At 46.5% G+C, this 15,639-nt stretch overlaps 1 protein-coding gene across 5 annotated transcripts in view; it reads left to right on the top strand.

The window, feature by feature from the left end:
* The window catches only part of LOC118302464 (SH2 domain-containing adapter protein F-like), a 95,470-nt gene that overhangs the window by 14,429 nt on the left and 65,402 nt on the right, over window positions 1-15,639 (top strand). For all 5 annotated transcript variants that reach the window (XM_035628612.2, XM_035628611.2, XM_035628613.2 and 2 more), the window contains one exon: window positions 4,253-4,385. In XM_035628612.2, coding sequence (XP_035484505.1) covers window positions 4,253-4,385 — 133 coding nt within the window. The remainder of the gene's footprint in view (window positions 1-4,252; window positions 4,386-15,639) is intronic.

The following is a 15,639-nucleotide window of genomic DNA, read 5'->3' as shown; positions in this document are numbered from 1 at the left end:
GGACCAGCCGTGACATAAATATCGTGTTACTGTCGGCACTCATTCTGCAGGAGTTAGACTAGTCGGCATTTTCATCTCTGCATATGTCCGAAAGTGTTTATCCGGTTGTCGCATGGTGAAATAATCAGTGTGCAGTTGCACTGCATTGGCTTCTGGTTGTTTGTTGCCAACACGGGACATGCAGCTTGCCCAAGGTGCATATACAAAGGGAAGTGCAGCAAGCCAATTTTCGAATTATTATAACCAAATTTTCCATCCACGGGCTCAAATTTCAACCAATGCCTTTTCTGACAGATTCATCCTTCTGCTCTGGATTATCTGATTAGCCGGCCAAACACATTCCATTAAGAATGCAGGCGGAGAATCGAAGCCCCCGTTTTCTCATTTGTGATGGAAGACGGAGGGCCCCGATCGAATCGTAATCCTAGACGCCCTGGCATCGCTGAACGAATGAGCCAAAGTGGCAGGTGCCTGCCATAGTCTCGCTCCTTCGCTAACGTTCTCCCTCTGTTCCCGCTGATTTGAAATCGGCTCCATCGCCCGAGAGCCGCATTGCATTTCAAGAAGTCTGTTGCGAGCTGCCAGAGCTCTGGCAGGTGTTAGACACGGCCGACCCTGGGATCTGAGCCGTGGAATGAGCGTAATTGAGCGAGCTCTCGCCCTGCGCTGCCGGCCAGCAACGGGCCCGACTACCGCGAGGACGCGGCCTAAGCCCGCGAGGTGGCTTTGTGAGACTCGCATGGGCTTACATCACAGCTTAGCAGAGACCCGACATATCGAGGCACTCGGCAGTCTTGTGCTGAGCGGGGAATTTTTACTTTCACGACAAGTGTGGCTTGGCTGCAGCCCTGTCACACCCTGGCCAACACAAGGCAGATGGTGTGTCCCCTGGCGATGTCACCGCTCCCCAGCGACGCCGCGCTCCTCCTGTTGTCGAGTGGTCATTAGTGCAGTGGGACGCGAGGGACGCCTCGCAAACAATTTGGGAAATATTTACCACAGCCCCGACCAAAACGTGAACCATGCTGCGGGGGCTGAGTGATGGCACCTTTTACAGAGGCAGCCTGTTCATCTGAACAAATCCCCAGACGCCCGAGTGGGATCGGTGCGGGCCAGAGTTAATAACGTCGTTCCCGGCTAATGTCGGTGACATCGGGGAGGCCTGTGAATGTGACACCGGGCTGAGTTGATAATAACCAGCACGTTTGCCTCATAGTTCAAAATTAAAGTGAAACGGCAAAGAGCAACTCCATTCTACCACAACTTCTTTTGGTTTCGCTTTTATTCAGCGTTAGTCAGGCTGGAAACTGGTTGTCAACGGCTTTACATTTGCTTTTGATTTGGGGGAGAGAAAAAAAAAAACACTGACTGTCCCCACTGATGGAATAAAAACATGAGCCAGGTGCTGAAAGGAGCTTTTACTGCTCAACTTGGAGCTAAATATACACGTGCTTGTAAAATGTAAATCTTTTCTTAGTGCGAGCTGTTGGTTGACGAGCCGGCGCAAACTGCATTTAAGTATATGTGGACGCAAGAGCCATAATTATGATGTTCGCAGGTTTTATCTGTGGCTGTGGATGTATTCCTTACATCAGACCAGCTGCATTTGAATTGAGGAATTCATTGTTGTCACTCGACAGTAATTCCATCTAATCTTACTGGGTTTTTCCAACAGAATATTTTAGTTTGAATATGTAAAAGTGGTATCCAAAGGCTTTCTAGGACTGTCAAAAGTATTTTAGAAGGGTAGCACAACCAAGGCCCAGTTGTCGAGCTGATTACAGTTTCCTGTTTTTGCCTATTAGACTTTTGTTGAGCCTGACTTTGATATTTTCAGGAAGGTAAATAGAGTACTGAAGCTCATATATTGGAGTAACATGCTTCCAATTGACGTGTTCTTTTTTCTTTCAAAGTGGGCCAGTGAAGTCAGTCACGATTGTAATTTAATTCCTACACATCTTTCTTTTCGGATGCTATCCAATGTCAACAGGAAAAAGCGAGCGATGATGTCATACAGTCCACGCACATGTGATTGGCTTTACTTCCTGCAACATGCCCAAACATCCTTCGGCTGATGATGAAGGTGCCTGAAGTGGTTAGTTGGGAGAGGTTTAAGGTGTGTGAGCTCTGCTAGCGCCAAGGTTTGAAGTGCTCCCGTCATCCGGAGCTGCTGAAGAGAATGTAAGACACAGCAGCTGAAGTATTATATCACACGAGTGCACTTTGGTCCGAAACCTCGGGGCACCCCGCTGCAGTATGTGGTCCACACAGTCAGATCGTGGGCTCTGGCCTTCGTCCCTCCCATTTAGGTGATTCATATGTTTTTTTAGCGAGGGCTACGTATTCTTAGGTTTGGTCTGTATTTGCAGTGATGGATCAGAGGTGGCTTTGGCGCACAACACTATGATTACTGTACCGATGGCTGTGTTTCCACGCAACAAGGTGCGAGGTGGTGATCGCACTGTGGCTGCGATGCACAATGTGCAGAGAGTTTCAGGGTCTCTCAGGGCTGCGAAGATGTTGAGAATGTGAGTACAATAAATATGTACATTTGTTTGTGGCACAACAACAATCCAGGACAATGTTTGTAGTCGGAAACCCCCCCCCACACACACACACTGCTTGAATTCACAGAAGCAAAACATTTGAGGAACCCATAATTATGCTGTGGCAGAAAAAAAAGAAAAGAAAAAGCCCTGGTTATTTTCCCCAAAACAGCAAAACAGATGGAGAGGGAATATTTGAAAAGGCGGATTTACACACACAGTAGCTGCTAAGAAACACATCCGCGCTACTTCCTTCCTTTGCTGTTATTTCCTAATCCATGTATAGTGCAGACGATCTCTGCAGGAGTATACCTGCCAGCATTTTCTCTGTCACTAAGCAGCTTACACATTATCCCTTGTGAACTTTTCCGGCATGAATCACTGAAACTTCTTTTTTTCTAACTAATTTATGACGCCATTAAATGACACTTGACCTTGATCTGTACTGTAAACGTGTTGGTGCTTTCCCAGTGGAACACAGACCCCTGAGTTGGAAGGCTATATACATTCTGCTTGCTTCACTAAGGCTTTGCATGTGTGTGTGTGTGTGTGTGTGTGTGTGTGTGTGTGTGTGTGTGTGGGGCTCTCTCACGGGTGGCCTGCAAATGCAGTTTTCCTCTGGGTCGTGTGCTCTCTCTGTGGCTAAGATGGACAGTGGTTGTTCTCAGGAAGGGTGGCTAGGTGGAGGCACAGCGCGCCGGGCATGAGGCTCGGCCCACCTCATGTCGGCCCCGCCCGCCCGCCCGCCCGCCCGCCCCGCCCAGCCCCATCCACTAGATGAGTGATGAGCTCGTCTGTAATGAGACCAAATCCCTTCCTGTTACGGATGACTCACAGGGTGTAGTGCCAGTGCCAGTCTTGTGCATATTTACATGCTCACTAAGGTGTATGCAGAAGCCTTTCCTTGCGCGGTTTAAACCTTTAAAACTCTTTGGCAGGACTATCAGGAACAGAGAAAGAAAAAAAGAATCTACTTTTACTTTTTAACAGCTGGCCCCGAACCCCTGCACTCGCACCCCCTCATTAGATCCAAAGTCCGGAGAGGACAGACGGCTCAGATGGGACTTTATTTCCTTTCAAAGGCCCGATCTCTGCGTTTGAAGCGGCCTGCATAGTAGATGAAGCAAAAACATTTCAAGGGAACAAATGTCGCCCCGCGGCACTATAGACGCCGGCCGTTGCTCCTCTCCCCGAAGGTTTCAGCGGTATTTCTGGGTCTCGGGACATCCGCCTAATTGCCATCCTATGCACAAAACGGTCAGCAAAAGAGCAAGACTTGCAATTAGCCGTGGCTCGCTGCCAGCTCGGCATAAATCGGCTAAATTGTTTGTCTTCAGAAAGTTGAGCAGTTGTGGCCCCCCTCTTTCTTCCACTTTTTTTGAAATGTATGCCTGTCACGGGGCTATCGTGTAATTAGGCCGAGCAGCAGTCGCAGAGAGCGTGCTGTAAGGCTAAGAGCCGCGGCATTGTGGTGGTGTGCCGAGGCATACGGAGGTTGGGTGTTATTTATGTGCTGCTCCGTTCATCTCCTGGCCTCGGCTGCTGGACGTCACTTGATCCTGCCCTGGGCCAAAGCAGTATCGGTCGTGCAGCCCTCCTGACAAATGTTGTGGTCCCCCCCCCCACCCCCCCCCCCCCACGGCTATTTCACCTGTCCCCCCTCTCCCAACCTTTCACTTTTCCTCTTTTTCTTTTATCTTCTGCAGCTTATCATCCTCGAAGACTACGCGGACCCTTTCGATGCTGAGCAGGCTGGCGGCGCACCGACCACCGCGGAGAAGGTGACGACCGAGAACGACGGCTACATGGAGCCATATGAGGCCCAGAAGATGATGGCAGGTAGATCAGCCCTTTTTAAATCGCCTCTTTGGTTCCTTCGTTTTCTCATTGTTGTGTCACTTTGCTACCTCTATCAAAAACACTTTGCCAATGTGGCTATGTACTTCTTGTATATCTAAGTGGATTGTCAATTGATGTGTAGTGGGGCGAGTTAACGAAGAGTCTCATGCCTGATGTCAATTTACATGATGTGCATGCGGTGCAGCAGAGTAGAAATGGCCTGTGTGTCACGAAAGATGTCAAAACATTTTCAAAAGCAGCACATTTGCTCCCAGAAATCACACCAGCTCGGAAAGTGATTTATAAAACATACGTCAGAGGTGTAGGAGCAATAAAGAGAGAGGTACTTTTTAAATGCGCTCTCTTAACTGTGTGCATGTGGGGGCAGCCACTTACTGGGATTTCCAGGAAGGCTTGTTTTTTTTTTTTTTTTGCAACAATAGCTGTGTGTTAACGTAAGAATTCTGCCGAACCACATTCTGCACACAGCTTTGTCAGAGCACACAATTATTCTGCGGCTCCATGAGCACAGCGGTGACAAAGACGAGGGAATATGCAGCGAGGGATGAGAAATGACGAAAAATGTGGAGAAAACAAAACATGTGGCGGCTGTTTTCCTCTCCCAAACCAAACTATGAAAAGAATGGGGTTTTTTTTAGGAAATGTTGAATGTCATACCTCAAGTGGAAGCCATGGCTGCTGAGACCTGGATATACTGACGCAGTCACATCACCCACCACATGACAGCGCCTCTCTCACCCTCACGCACAGGACTATATTCCTAAAACACACACAAGCACACACTTGCACCCATTGCTCCCACAAAGGCAGGACATGAATGTTTCTGTCCCCCCCTCAGCAATTTCCTTTTAATGGGCCTCCGGACAATCTCTTGTTTTCATCTGTCTTACTGGTTTGACCTCTGGCCCAGTCATTGCCTCAGCCGAGTACAGAATCTGAGGATTTATCGGCTATCTCAGGTGGGGGAAGCAGTAAGGCGAGTAAAAAGAAAAGAGAAAAGAAGTCTTGAACTTTTTTCCAAGTGTTGAATTTAGCTTCTCTGAAATTGGGTGTATTGACAAACTGATCAATGCTGGGATCAACTGTCTATTTGATCCGATGAAGTCTTCATTTTCATCTTTTTGTGGCTGTTGTAGTCGTTTTTGTTGTGATTTCTTGTTTTTGGAACCCGAGGCGGTGTTGTCTTTTGGCTCCCCGCTCTTATCCATCATATTTATTGATTACCAGTTCTTGTTTTTCTTTTTTCCTGCTGTTTCGACTAAGCTGTTGAGCTTTTAGTGGATTTAGCTCTGGATGGTTTCACAAATATTTGATTATATACTCTCAATTCAAATGGATGGAAATCAGTTATTTTTTTTATTTTTTTTGAGGATGGGAGAATCGATATTTACCATCATCAGCTGCAAACAGGGTGATCACGTGATCGCCTACAGAATATTTCCATCGAATATGTGAAAAAGCAACTGAGACGGAGCATGTTTGATCACTACGCGGGTTAGATTGAAATCTTAATCCTAATTATAGCCTTTGCAGCAATCAAGGCAGCGTTAAAAGCGTTTGTGTTACACAAGGTTTTTTGCATAATTGATTGCTTCGGGGCGAAAACTGAAATATGCGATCGCGAGCGACTGAACCGAATTGGCGGTATGTTGTTAAACATTTATGTATCTAGGGTAGAAACACTGATGATGAATGCTGTTTGTTTTTCTTAAGCAAAGCCTTGCTCCCGATATACAGTTGCACAACATTCACTGGTGCAGTTGTGTTTTAAATGTTTTGCTCAAGGGGGTCGGGCTCTGCTCCTCCTCGCCGCATCATCTCATTCTGAAAGGGTGTCGGTCAGGCAGAGGCGCATGAGCAGAATTTAACTGGTTAAAAATGAAAAAGAAGAGGGAGGAGAGGAGCCACTGCATGGGCCGCTGCACCGTCTCAAAGAAAGGACCTCAGATCTCGTGGAGTAAAAGGCCTGCGTCTCCCTCTCTGTCACATTCTGTCACCGCCACTCTCTCTCGCTCTCTCTTCTCTTTTCGCTTTCACTCTCCAGGCGACTCTCGTTTTTTTTTCTGTCTCAGCTCAAAGACGACCTGCACTGTTAACACTGCACTGTGAACAACGCAGCTCTCTGACTTGTGGCCGCGGTCACAGCCGAAGCTCCAACAGCCGAAGCTCCAACAGCCTCCCATCTCTTCTTAGATCTTGCGTTCACAGATTTACGGCCCAGTCAGAAACTTGACGGTTTCTAACTGTCAAAGCGAGTTTTTAATTTATACCGCCAGCAAAATTCTAAACATTTCGCCTCAACTCTTGAGTGTTTCCAGTTAGATCTAAGGAGTAGATATATCAGACTCACATACAACCTTTAGGTGAGTTTGACAAACGAGATGTTTTAAAACACACACACACACACACACACACACACACACACACACACACACACACACACACTGTGTTTGCTTGATTTCCATATCGATCATAGTAATATATTACTATCTGCTGATAATGATATTTCCTACATTTGGCCAAGATTTGTTGCTCATCATATTTATAATGTTTAACTCATAATGTTTTCTGACGCATGTTTTTGCGAAACAGAGACTTTGCGGTGATCAGACGGTGTGTAGGTTTTAATGAATGAATGATCCCAGGGATTGAGAAGTCTCCATAACGATCCCATTTACATAAGGTATGAATTTGCAACTCTACAGAGAAAACTGAGGGAACATTTCCAGAAAAAAAACGAAAAATGATCTGCTAGCTGGGTTGGAGTGTACATGATTTAGAGCCTCAAATAAGTATGGCTTTATTAGCTCCTCCTTCTGCAACAGTTAGTGCTCTCTAACAAATTCTCTCTTTCTAAAATCGCAAGACAAATCACCTTACACGTGGCACCGGATGTTCAGGATAAAAGATGAACTGATGGTAAAATGACCTGTGTTGAGAGATTAGTAAAACATGTTTGTGTGCTGCCGTAGGTTACTCAAAAGATTTCTTGTCTTTTCCTTAATATACAAAGATTTTGCATTCAATACAAGTACTTCCTGTGCAAGTTAGTTAAACAAATGTTAACAGTTGGTATTAGGTCAGTCTTGTATGCTGATGAGAAAAAGGCCTTTCACGCTCCTTGCATTTGCATATTATGAGCTATTTCATTGAACTTTATTTTGATTAGAAAAATGCAAAACTATTTAAGAATCTCCTCACAGTCTGTCCGGGTTACGGATTCTGCTGTCGACAAGAGAGGGGATTCATTGTACACCTGCCATGTGTGCCAAGTAGCACTTCCTCCACTGGTTTTCATTCCTGCTACTTAAATGAGATTGTTGCATGGATGCAGGACTCATAATCAAAACCCAAGAATCATGACCCAGCCACACTGGGTTAGAACAGGCTGAGCAGTTCACATGTGGCCGTTGGAATAAATCACAAAGTATCATGTTTTAGAAGAAGTCTCGAGTTCGAATTATGAAGAAACCAGATGTGTGCTGTTTTGAGAAGATACAATTATAACTCCTTGATTACACAACATTCACACCTTAGACACACAAACACACACACAGTCGACCACATAGTGGGAGGTGTGGCGTGTAAAGCCCGAGGCCAAAAAGTGCCACAGCCGTTTACATAACCTGTGTGTGTGTGTGTGTGTGTGTGTGTGTGTGTGTGTGTGTGTGTGTGTGTGTGTGTGTGTGTGTGTGTGTGTGTGTGTGTGTGTGTGTGTGTGTGTGTGTGTGTGTGTGTGTGTGTGTGTGTGTGTGTGTGTGTGTGTGTGTGTGTGTGTGTGTGTGTGTGTGTGTGTGCGTGCGTGCGTGCCCACGGCATTTCTTCATGCGCACGGGACTTTTGTGTGTGAGCAGAACTGGCTGGCGCTCGTGCCTGCGTGCTCCATGTCTCGCACTATCCCAAGAGCTGTCCTTAGCGAGGTTGAGCCGGCTGATTTATGGGCCTGCTGGAGGGGCATGTCACGACTTCCTTAACCTGAAAAGCCAGCCCCCCCACCACCTACAAGCTGCCACACACCGGATGGTCGGGGCTTACTGCACCACCTGCAGTTATGTGAAGACATTTGCACAGCCACTCTGTCTTCACGTGTCTATTTTCCAGAGTGCCTCGAATGTTTGTCATGTCCACACGCGTCGGCCGTCGCATATGCTATCTTTGTTAGTCCGTTGAACGTGTGTGTGTGTGTGTGTGTGTGTGTGTGAGTCTGAAAGAGGCTCGCCGCTCATTGACAGCTGGTGTTCTGGCATGTTGAGTTATTGTGTTGATGGTGGTGTGTATCACGAATCGTAGGTTGGTGTACACAATTTAAAGTGCAAGGTCATGACAGATGACACATACAAACACATAACTGGACTTCTGTGCCCTTTGGTCTCTTTCACGTATATACACACACACACACACACACACACACACACACACACACACACACACACACACACACACACACACACCACTCCTCAGCTGTCAGCGTGGACATTCCATGCATACCTCAACACAAGCAGCACCTAATCACAGGAAGAGCAGTTGGAAACAAAGCGAGAATCAATTTTTTTTGTGATGTTACTTTATCTTCCCCCACTTGACTCCCTCGCACATTGCTGTAGCTGTTGAGACTTGTTACACTGACGAGTACGAGGGGCCGGGCCAGAACTGTGGAGTAGTTTGCGTCAAGACATTTCTCAATGAACACGCACACACATGCACACCCACACACACACACACACACACACACTCATACACACGCTCATCCTTACTCCCTATAGTCAGCCAGCCAGCCAGACAGGCAGGCAGGTGAGAATTTTCCCATAGTGGAGAGGAGGCCTGTTGTGCAAAAAACTTAAATGATTGAGCTCTCCCGAACATGCACGCGTTTGCACGCACGCAGGCACGCACGCAGGCACGCACGCACGCACGCACGCACGCACGCACGCACACACACTTGCCAGTCCTTACAAGCTATGGTAATTCTACCGCACATGAAGTGTGTGTTGAAGTGTAGGAGTGTGTATGTGGTCTGTGGGGGTGGGCTGGTGGGTGGGTGGCTATCGCGGGGGGAAAAACCCTGTGGTGCGAAATACTTAATGGCAGTGGTAAAATTTATAACACACTGCGTCAAAGCAGTAACCTCAATTTCTCCTCATCCCATGTTTCAGGTCCCGCTCTCAGTCATTTAGCGGCAGGAGAGTTGTGCAACGCGAGGCCAGAAACCCCCGGAGGCGAAACACCATGATGTTTTCCATAATGGTTGACTCACGGTTGATGGCTGTTCGCTATCTCTCTCTCTCTCTCTCTCTCTCTCTCTCTCTCTCTCCGTCTCCCTCTCTCTCTCTGTCGCTCGCTCGCTCTCCTCTTTTTCTGAGAAATGTGCTGGGAAATGTCTCCTGGCACTGGCACCTCCTGCACCGCACTCCCAGCCATGTGGAGGCAAACATCCCGTGCCAAGGAGATGAGTCATTAGCAATGGAGTTGATTGTTTCGATTACTCACGACAGTGTGGCACTAAGCCCCCTGTTGACTCTATGTGATAGATTCCAGGAATATTACCGATTTAGCAATAGCCTGAGCGTGTGAGGAAGCACATTTAGTGGTGGGGACACAGGCAGCGTAATACTAAGAGAGAACCGAACATAAAGACTGGGACACATTCTTATTACAGCCTGCCGCGGTTTGGTTTGTAGGAGCAGTTTAAGAGAAACGAATGGAGGTGTGTGTGTGTGTGTGTGTGTGTGTGTGTGTGTGTGTGTGTGTGTGTGTGTGTGTGTGTGTGTGTGTGTGTGTGTGTGTGTGTGTGTGTGTGTGTGTGTGTGTGTGTGTGTGTGTGTGTGTGTGTGTGTGTGTGTGTGTGTGTGTGTGTGTGTGTGTGTGTGTGTGTGGGTGTGTGGGTGCGTGCGTGCGTGCGTGCGTGCGTGCGTGCGTTGGATGGTTTCCTTCTCCTCCTCACTCGCTCACAAGAGTGGAACACCCACCCCAGGCGTTTGCAGGTACATGTGGCGGCACATTTCTGGCCTGCAACCCTGCTTTTATTGCCCCGAGCTGTAACTTGAGGAATATCCGGAGCATGTGCCGACAGTGGCACCTTCAAAAAAAGCCCATGTAGATTTGTTTTATTTTTTGGGAAATCTGTGCAATAACTTTGCTCTTAACCTCTTATCTCTGGATTTGTTTTCAGTCTGACTAGGTGCATTTGAAGGTTTGCTGAAGAATTACCTCAGCAACACATTTACGCATTACTGCTGCTGATTATAGGCAACCATAAATAACATTGTCTGCAAGGCCAGTAGCTGAGAACTGGACGGGGAAGTGAATAATTAACACCCTCCTCCTCCTTCCTCTCACGCCTCACAACAACTGCTGTTTGACGCTATTCGGGCCACACGATCAACTCACGGCTGCTCTTTTTCACCAGCTAAAACAATTCAAAACTGTAATCTTTACCATGAGATACCACTTTTTATGATCTGTATCTTCAGTACGGACTAAAGACTTTCACGTACAGGCACAAATATAATGTTTCAGGAAAAGAAAGCATTTTGAGTCAATTGATTGAATGGCACAAAAAAAAGCAAAAAAGGCTGGGAGGTTTGATCATGAATTCCTGGAGCCTAGAACAAGTGCTGTATATAGCAGCTGGACGAATGTGTGTCAATGGGTGAATGTGACTTGTACTGTAAAAGCACTTTGAGTGGTCGATAAGACTAAACAAGCGCTATATATATATATATATATATATATATATATATATATATATATATATATATATATATATATATATATATATATATACACACAGTCCATTTACCCCATCTGTTTTGACCATGTTCAAGATTTGTCGATGCGTGCTTTAGGAATGATGACTTCCGTTTCCTCCGTGGAGCAATGACACGGCTCGAGAATGGTGTCGGTACATTTGTGTCCGGCTGCAGAAACCTTATTTGTGAGATTTTCCTCTTCAACACTGGTTGTTCACAGATTTAACAGGAATGCAGGGACACGGTTCCCTCTCCCACCCTGGCCCCTGACTGTAGATATTGTATCTACAGCCTGTTCAGTGGTTGCCAGATTTTTGTCAGAAGCAAGCTTCATGATCCCATGAGAAATGACTGACGGTTATTGCACACTGACCTGACAGCATGCTACTGAGGGAAGCAAAAACCAATGTGCCACAGTGACGGAGCTGGTTTCAGGTGGACTTTTTTTTTTTTGGTTGTTTGCTTGTTGGAGCCATATTATTTTAACTTCTAAAAATGGCAGCGACGAAAAAGTTGCATTCTGTAGTGAAAGCAGTGTTGGGTTTTATTTCTAAAGAAAAGCAAGACAAGAGTACATCTACAATATATCTTGCAGTTGTAAGATTCCCTTCTATTTGCTTGGCTGGATGAGCTCCTCTGCTTCCTCCATCACATCGGTGTAACTCATTATTTGATCCTTGTCCTGGAACAAGTCCTCAAGCAGAGTTAGTATAGGAGACTTTTCACTTGAAATTGTAAAGCAATATCACTGGTGCTTCCAGAGAAGACACTGACTCATGGCTGTGTACTTTTTCTTCCCCGCTTGTTGCAAGTGAGTCAGCAGCAAAATCTCCTCCTTTCAGGTCGGTGGAACTGAAGTTTCGAGCTGAAGAAGAGCTGTAGTTGCTATGTGATGCACAGTGGCCGGAAGAAATAGAATGAGGTTGTATTGAGCTGCGTTAACTGTATTGTGCCCCCCCAAAAAGGCAAAAGTGCTCGGCAAAACATTTCCTGGCTGAACTGACTGAACTGATTTTTAAAAGTAGCAGTTTATTTCCCTCAATTTGACGGTGACATACAGTCGTGTGTGTGTGTGTGTGTGTGTGTGTGTGTGTGTGTGTGTGTGTGTGTGTGTGTGTGTGTGTGTGTGTGTGTGTGTGTGTGTGTGTGTGTGTGTGTGTGTGTGTGTGTGTGTGTGTGTGTGTGTGTGTGTGTGTGTGTGTGTGTGTGTGTGTGTGTGTGTGTGTGTGTGTGTGTGTGTGTGTGCGTGCGTGCGTGCGTGCGTGCGTGCGTGCGTGCGTGCGTGCGTGCGTCTCTTCGTTCTACTACATAATGGCCAACAGCCTGTGGAGGGTCATTTGGCGAAGCTGAAGAGAAGAGGGGAGTAGGAGGGATGAGGAGAGGGGAAGAGCAGGAAGACTGACGACTTATTGACGAAACAAGAAATCTCTAGCTCCAGCCTGACAACCTCCCTCCCCCTCACTTAGCAATGTATGTCGCCCAGCATGGGCAGATCAGACGACTCACACGCGGCCTTTGTGCGCAGCTATGGTGCTGGACGGTTGTCAATATATTGGACATTTCCACTAGATATTGACTGGTGAGAGTGAATCATTATGTCACCTGCCACTATTATGGAACGGTTGCTGTTTTGTAAAATTGTCTGCACCTTGAAGAAACATGAAACTATAAAAGGGCACAGCCATGTAAAGCTGTTGCCATCGCACCTGCCGATGTATGTAACCTATGACAACAACACTGTACCTGCGAACAATACACAATATTGTTGTGTTGCGGGTTTGAGAAGGATGATTAGCAATTATCGCAGCAACTGCACAAATTCGTTGATTGATCAATTTGGGCAGACTAGCTGAATAGACACGTGTGGACAGAGGATACATTTTCTTTTTAAAACATATCATTTGGCGGTTTTTACAAATGCCTTCCACACTATTCATTGTTCCATCTCTTATGTGAGAACACAAATGATGCTAAGGGAATTTTCCAGAACATTTCCTCCCCCTAGTAAAATATTATCGGAGGGAGCCCACGTAAGAATACAGAAGGAAAATCTGAAGAAGATTCACGGCGAGCGCCACCCCTCGCCTGCATGTTCTGCAAATTTTCCTTCTGTTGTGAGCACATCTGACTTGGACAATCTCCTGCTGTGTTTAGCTGTTTTCAGACAGAAACTCCGGAGATGTCCCCTGAATTACGTCCGGACATTCTCTGGAGTTTTGCCATTCGCATACAATGAACGCAAAAGGAGATTTTATAGAGTCAGACACGTTCACAACAGCAGGAACATCTGCGGAACATTGTGTGGCGTCTAGGTGGAGCAGCAGGATGCAGGAGATGTCTATAATTTCCCTGTGGAAAGCAGTGTTTTGTGTTTACAGTCATCAACCCACTTGCTTGCTTTGAATCCTCCGGAGATTTTCCTAGTGTATTCTCACATGGTCTCACTGACGTGCAGCCCCTCCGGAGAAGGTCAGGACAGTGTCCGGACTTCTGTGCACGTCTGAAAGCAGCTTTGCTGTTATCGACAGTTCCGCTTAGGAAATTACTTCTGATGCGGAGCTCAAACAACTGTGTGGACGGACATACAAATATGGACGTAGCCACAGAGAAATTGCAGCAAAACTGAGAGGAAATGCTGTGTTCGGACCAGAGCATTCGTTCTGCTGCTGTGCCAGGCTGTGCCAAACCTGAGGATGGATTGGATGGCAGATCCACTCTCTATTCATTACAGCTGGGTGGGGAGGGGGTCGGAGTGCATGGGGAGAGGGGCTATGCAGCCACTCTGGCTCAGGTTGGAGTTGCTGAAGTCATTCATTTTAAAAGGTAAGATTAATGACACCATTAATCCACATCTGGGCGACTGCAGAGGAGGACGGGACAGAATTCAACTGCTGGCGACCTGCAGCACACATGCATGCATGATCTTTTTTAATACACACACACACACACACACACACACGCATACAGCTGCTGTTTTCCTCCTGGTTATTTGATTTGTCGAGTGCCCTGAAGTGGTGATGGAACTTCAGGCTGTAGTTTGTGTCTTTGCTGCAGGAAGTTAATTGATGGATGTTATCGGTGCAATTTCACTGGCCGGGGGGAGAGAGAGCGGGAGAGCGAGAAGGAGGATAGCAGATTTAGTGAATTAGTGACAGACAAGGAGATGGCTGGCACCAATCTCACTGCGGACATGTGCATTTTGTGATGGCTGCGGTCGGACTGGAGAGGAAATCAGGCCTGTTGACAGTCCTCTGCGACGGAGAGCTTTTGAGTTGTTGGTGTGTAGCGGGCGGCCAGCACTCTGCAGCTGTTGAAGGACGCGACAGATGGGCACCAAAGAAAAAAAAAGACAGACACAGGAACAGCAGATAAACACTCACAGGGACATGAATGCACAATATGCCTGAACCAGTATTAAGCATATCGTCGAGTGTACCGAATTGTGTGAAAGCGTATGAGACAAAGACGCTTTGTTGAAACAGTTTAAGATGTCTAGCCAATGCGCCAAAGCCATAAAAAGAGAGACAAAACGTGTCCTTCTCCCTTTAGAGTAATTGCTGTAATAAAAAAAGTAAAAGAATCAAATAGGGCTGTCAGTTGAGTAGATTTTCTTTTTAACCTTAGGTTTTGGCTCCGCAGTTTCAGGATCAATCCATACAAATTCTCCTTGTCCTTGTGTTGTTTGATGAGGCGATCATAAACCTGATCTACCATCTTCTCTCACACTGTGGCTTGTTTTGGTGCGTGCGTGCGTGCAAATTTATAAAAAGGGGAAACAAAATGACATTCACATTCTTATTAGGCCCTTGACTGAGTACTTGCAACTCTGGCAGCGATTACAGCCTCGAGTCTTTGCACACCAGCATTTTGGATTTGTTTTTCTGCCATTCTCCTCCCTGCAGATCCTCTCAAGCACTGTCAGGTTGGAGGGGACCAGTGGTGGACAGTCATTTTTAAGTCTCTCCAGAGACTTGCAGTCGGGTTCAATTCAGGGCTCAGGCTGGGCCACTGAAGGACGTTCACATAGCTGTCCCTTAAGCCACTCGTGCATTGTCTTGGTTATGAGCTTTAGCCCCCTCCATGTCATTGTCCATCGCAACGTTTCACTATACAAATCGTTATATGCCAAGTCAACAGCCATTGGCCAAAATCAAATCTCCATTTGTCATTTTTTTGTCTCCCTCTATCTCTCCACTTCATCCCGTCTCCATCTGTCTTCTATAAATTGAATTTCCTTTCCTGCATCTGTCCTTCCCTCCCTGTACTCTCGGTCCTCTCTATCGGTCTAGCCAGGAGGCAGTTGTCTGGGACATTCCTGTTCTCAGAGTGATAGACTATAGAGGGAGCTCTTTTATAGGAGTCTTGTTGTCTTGTAAAATAACCCTGGGGTATTTTTTTTTTCTCCTTCTCTGGGAGCCAATTTATTGGTGACATTTATTCAGCAATGACCTTCTCTTGGTTTGTCTTCCAGAGACACCCACCGT

Source organism: Scophthalmus maximus, chromosome 4 (genome assembly GCF_022379125.1).
Source record: "Scophthalmus maximus strain ysfricsl-2021 chromosome 4, ASM2237912v1, whole genome shotgun sequence".
Taxonomy (NCBI): domain Eukaryota; kingdom Metazoa; phylum Chordata; class Actinopteri; order Pleuronectiformes; family Scophthalmidae; genus Scophthalmus; species Scophthalmus maximus.
This window is presented reverse-complemented; position numbering and strand designations above follow the sequence as displayed.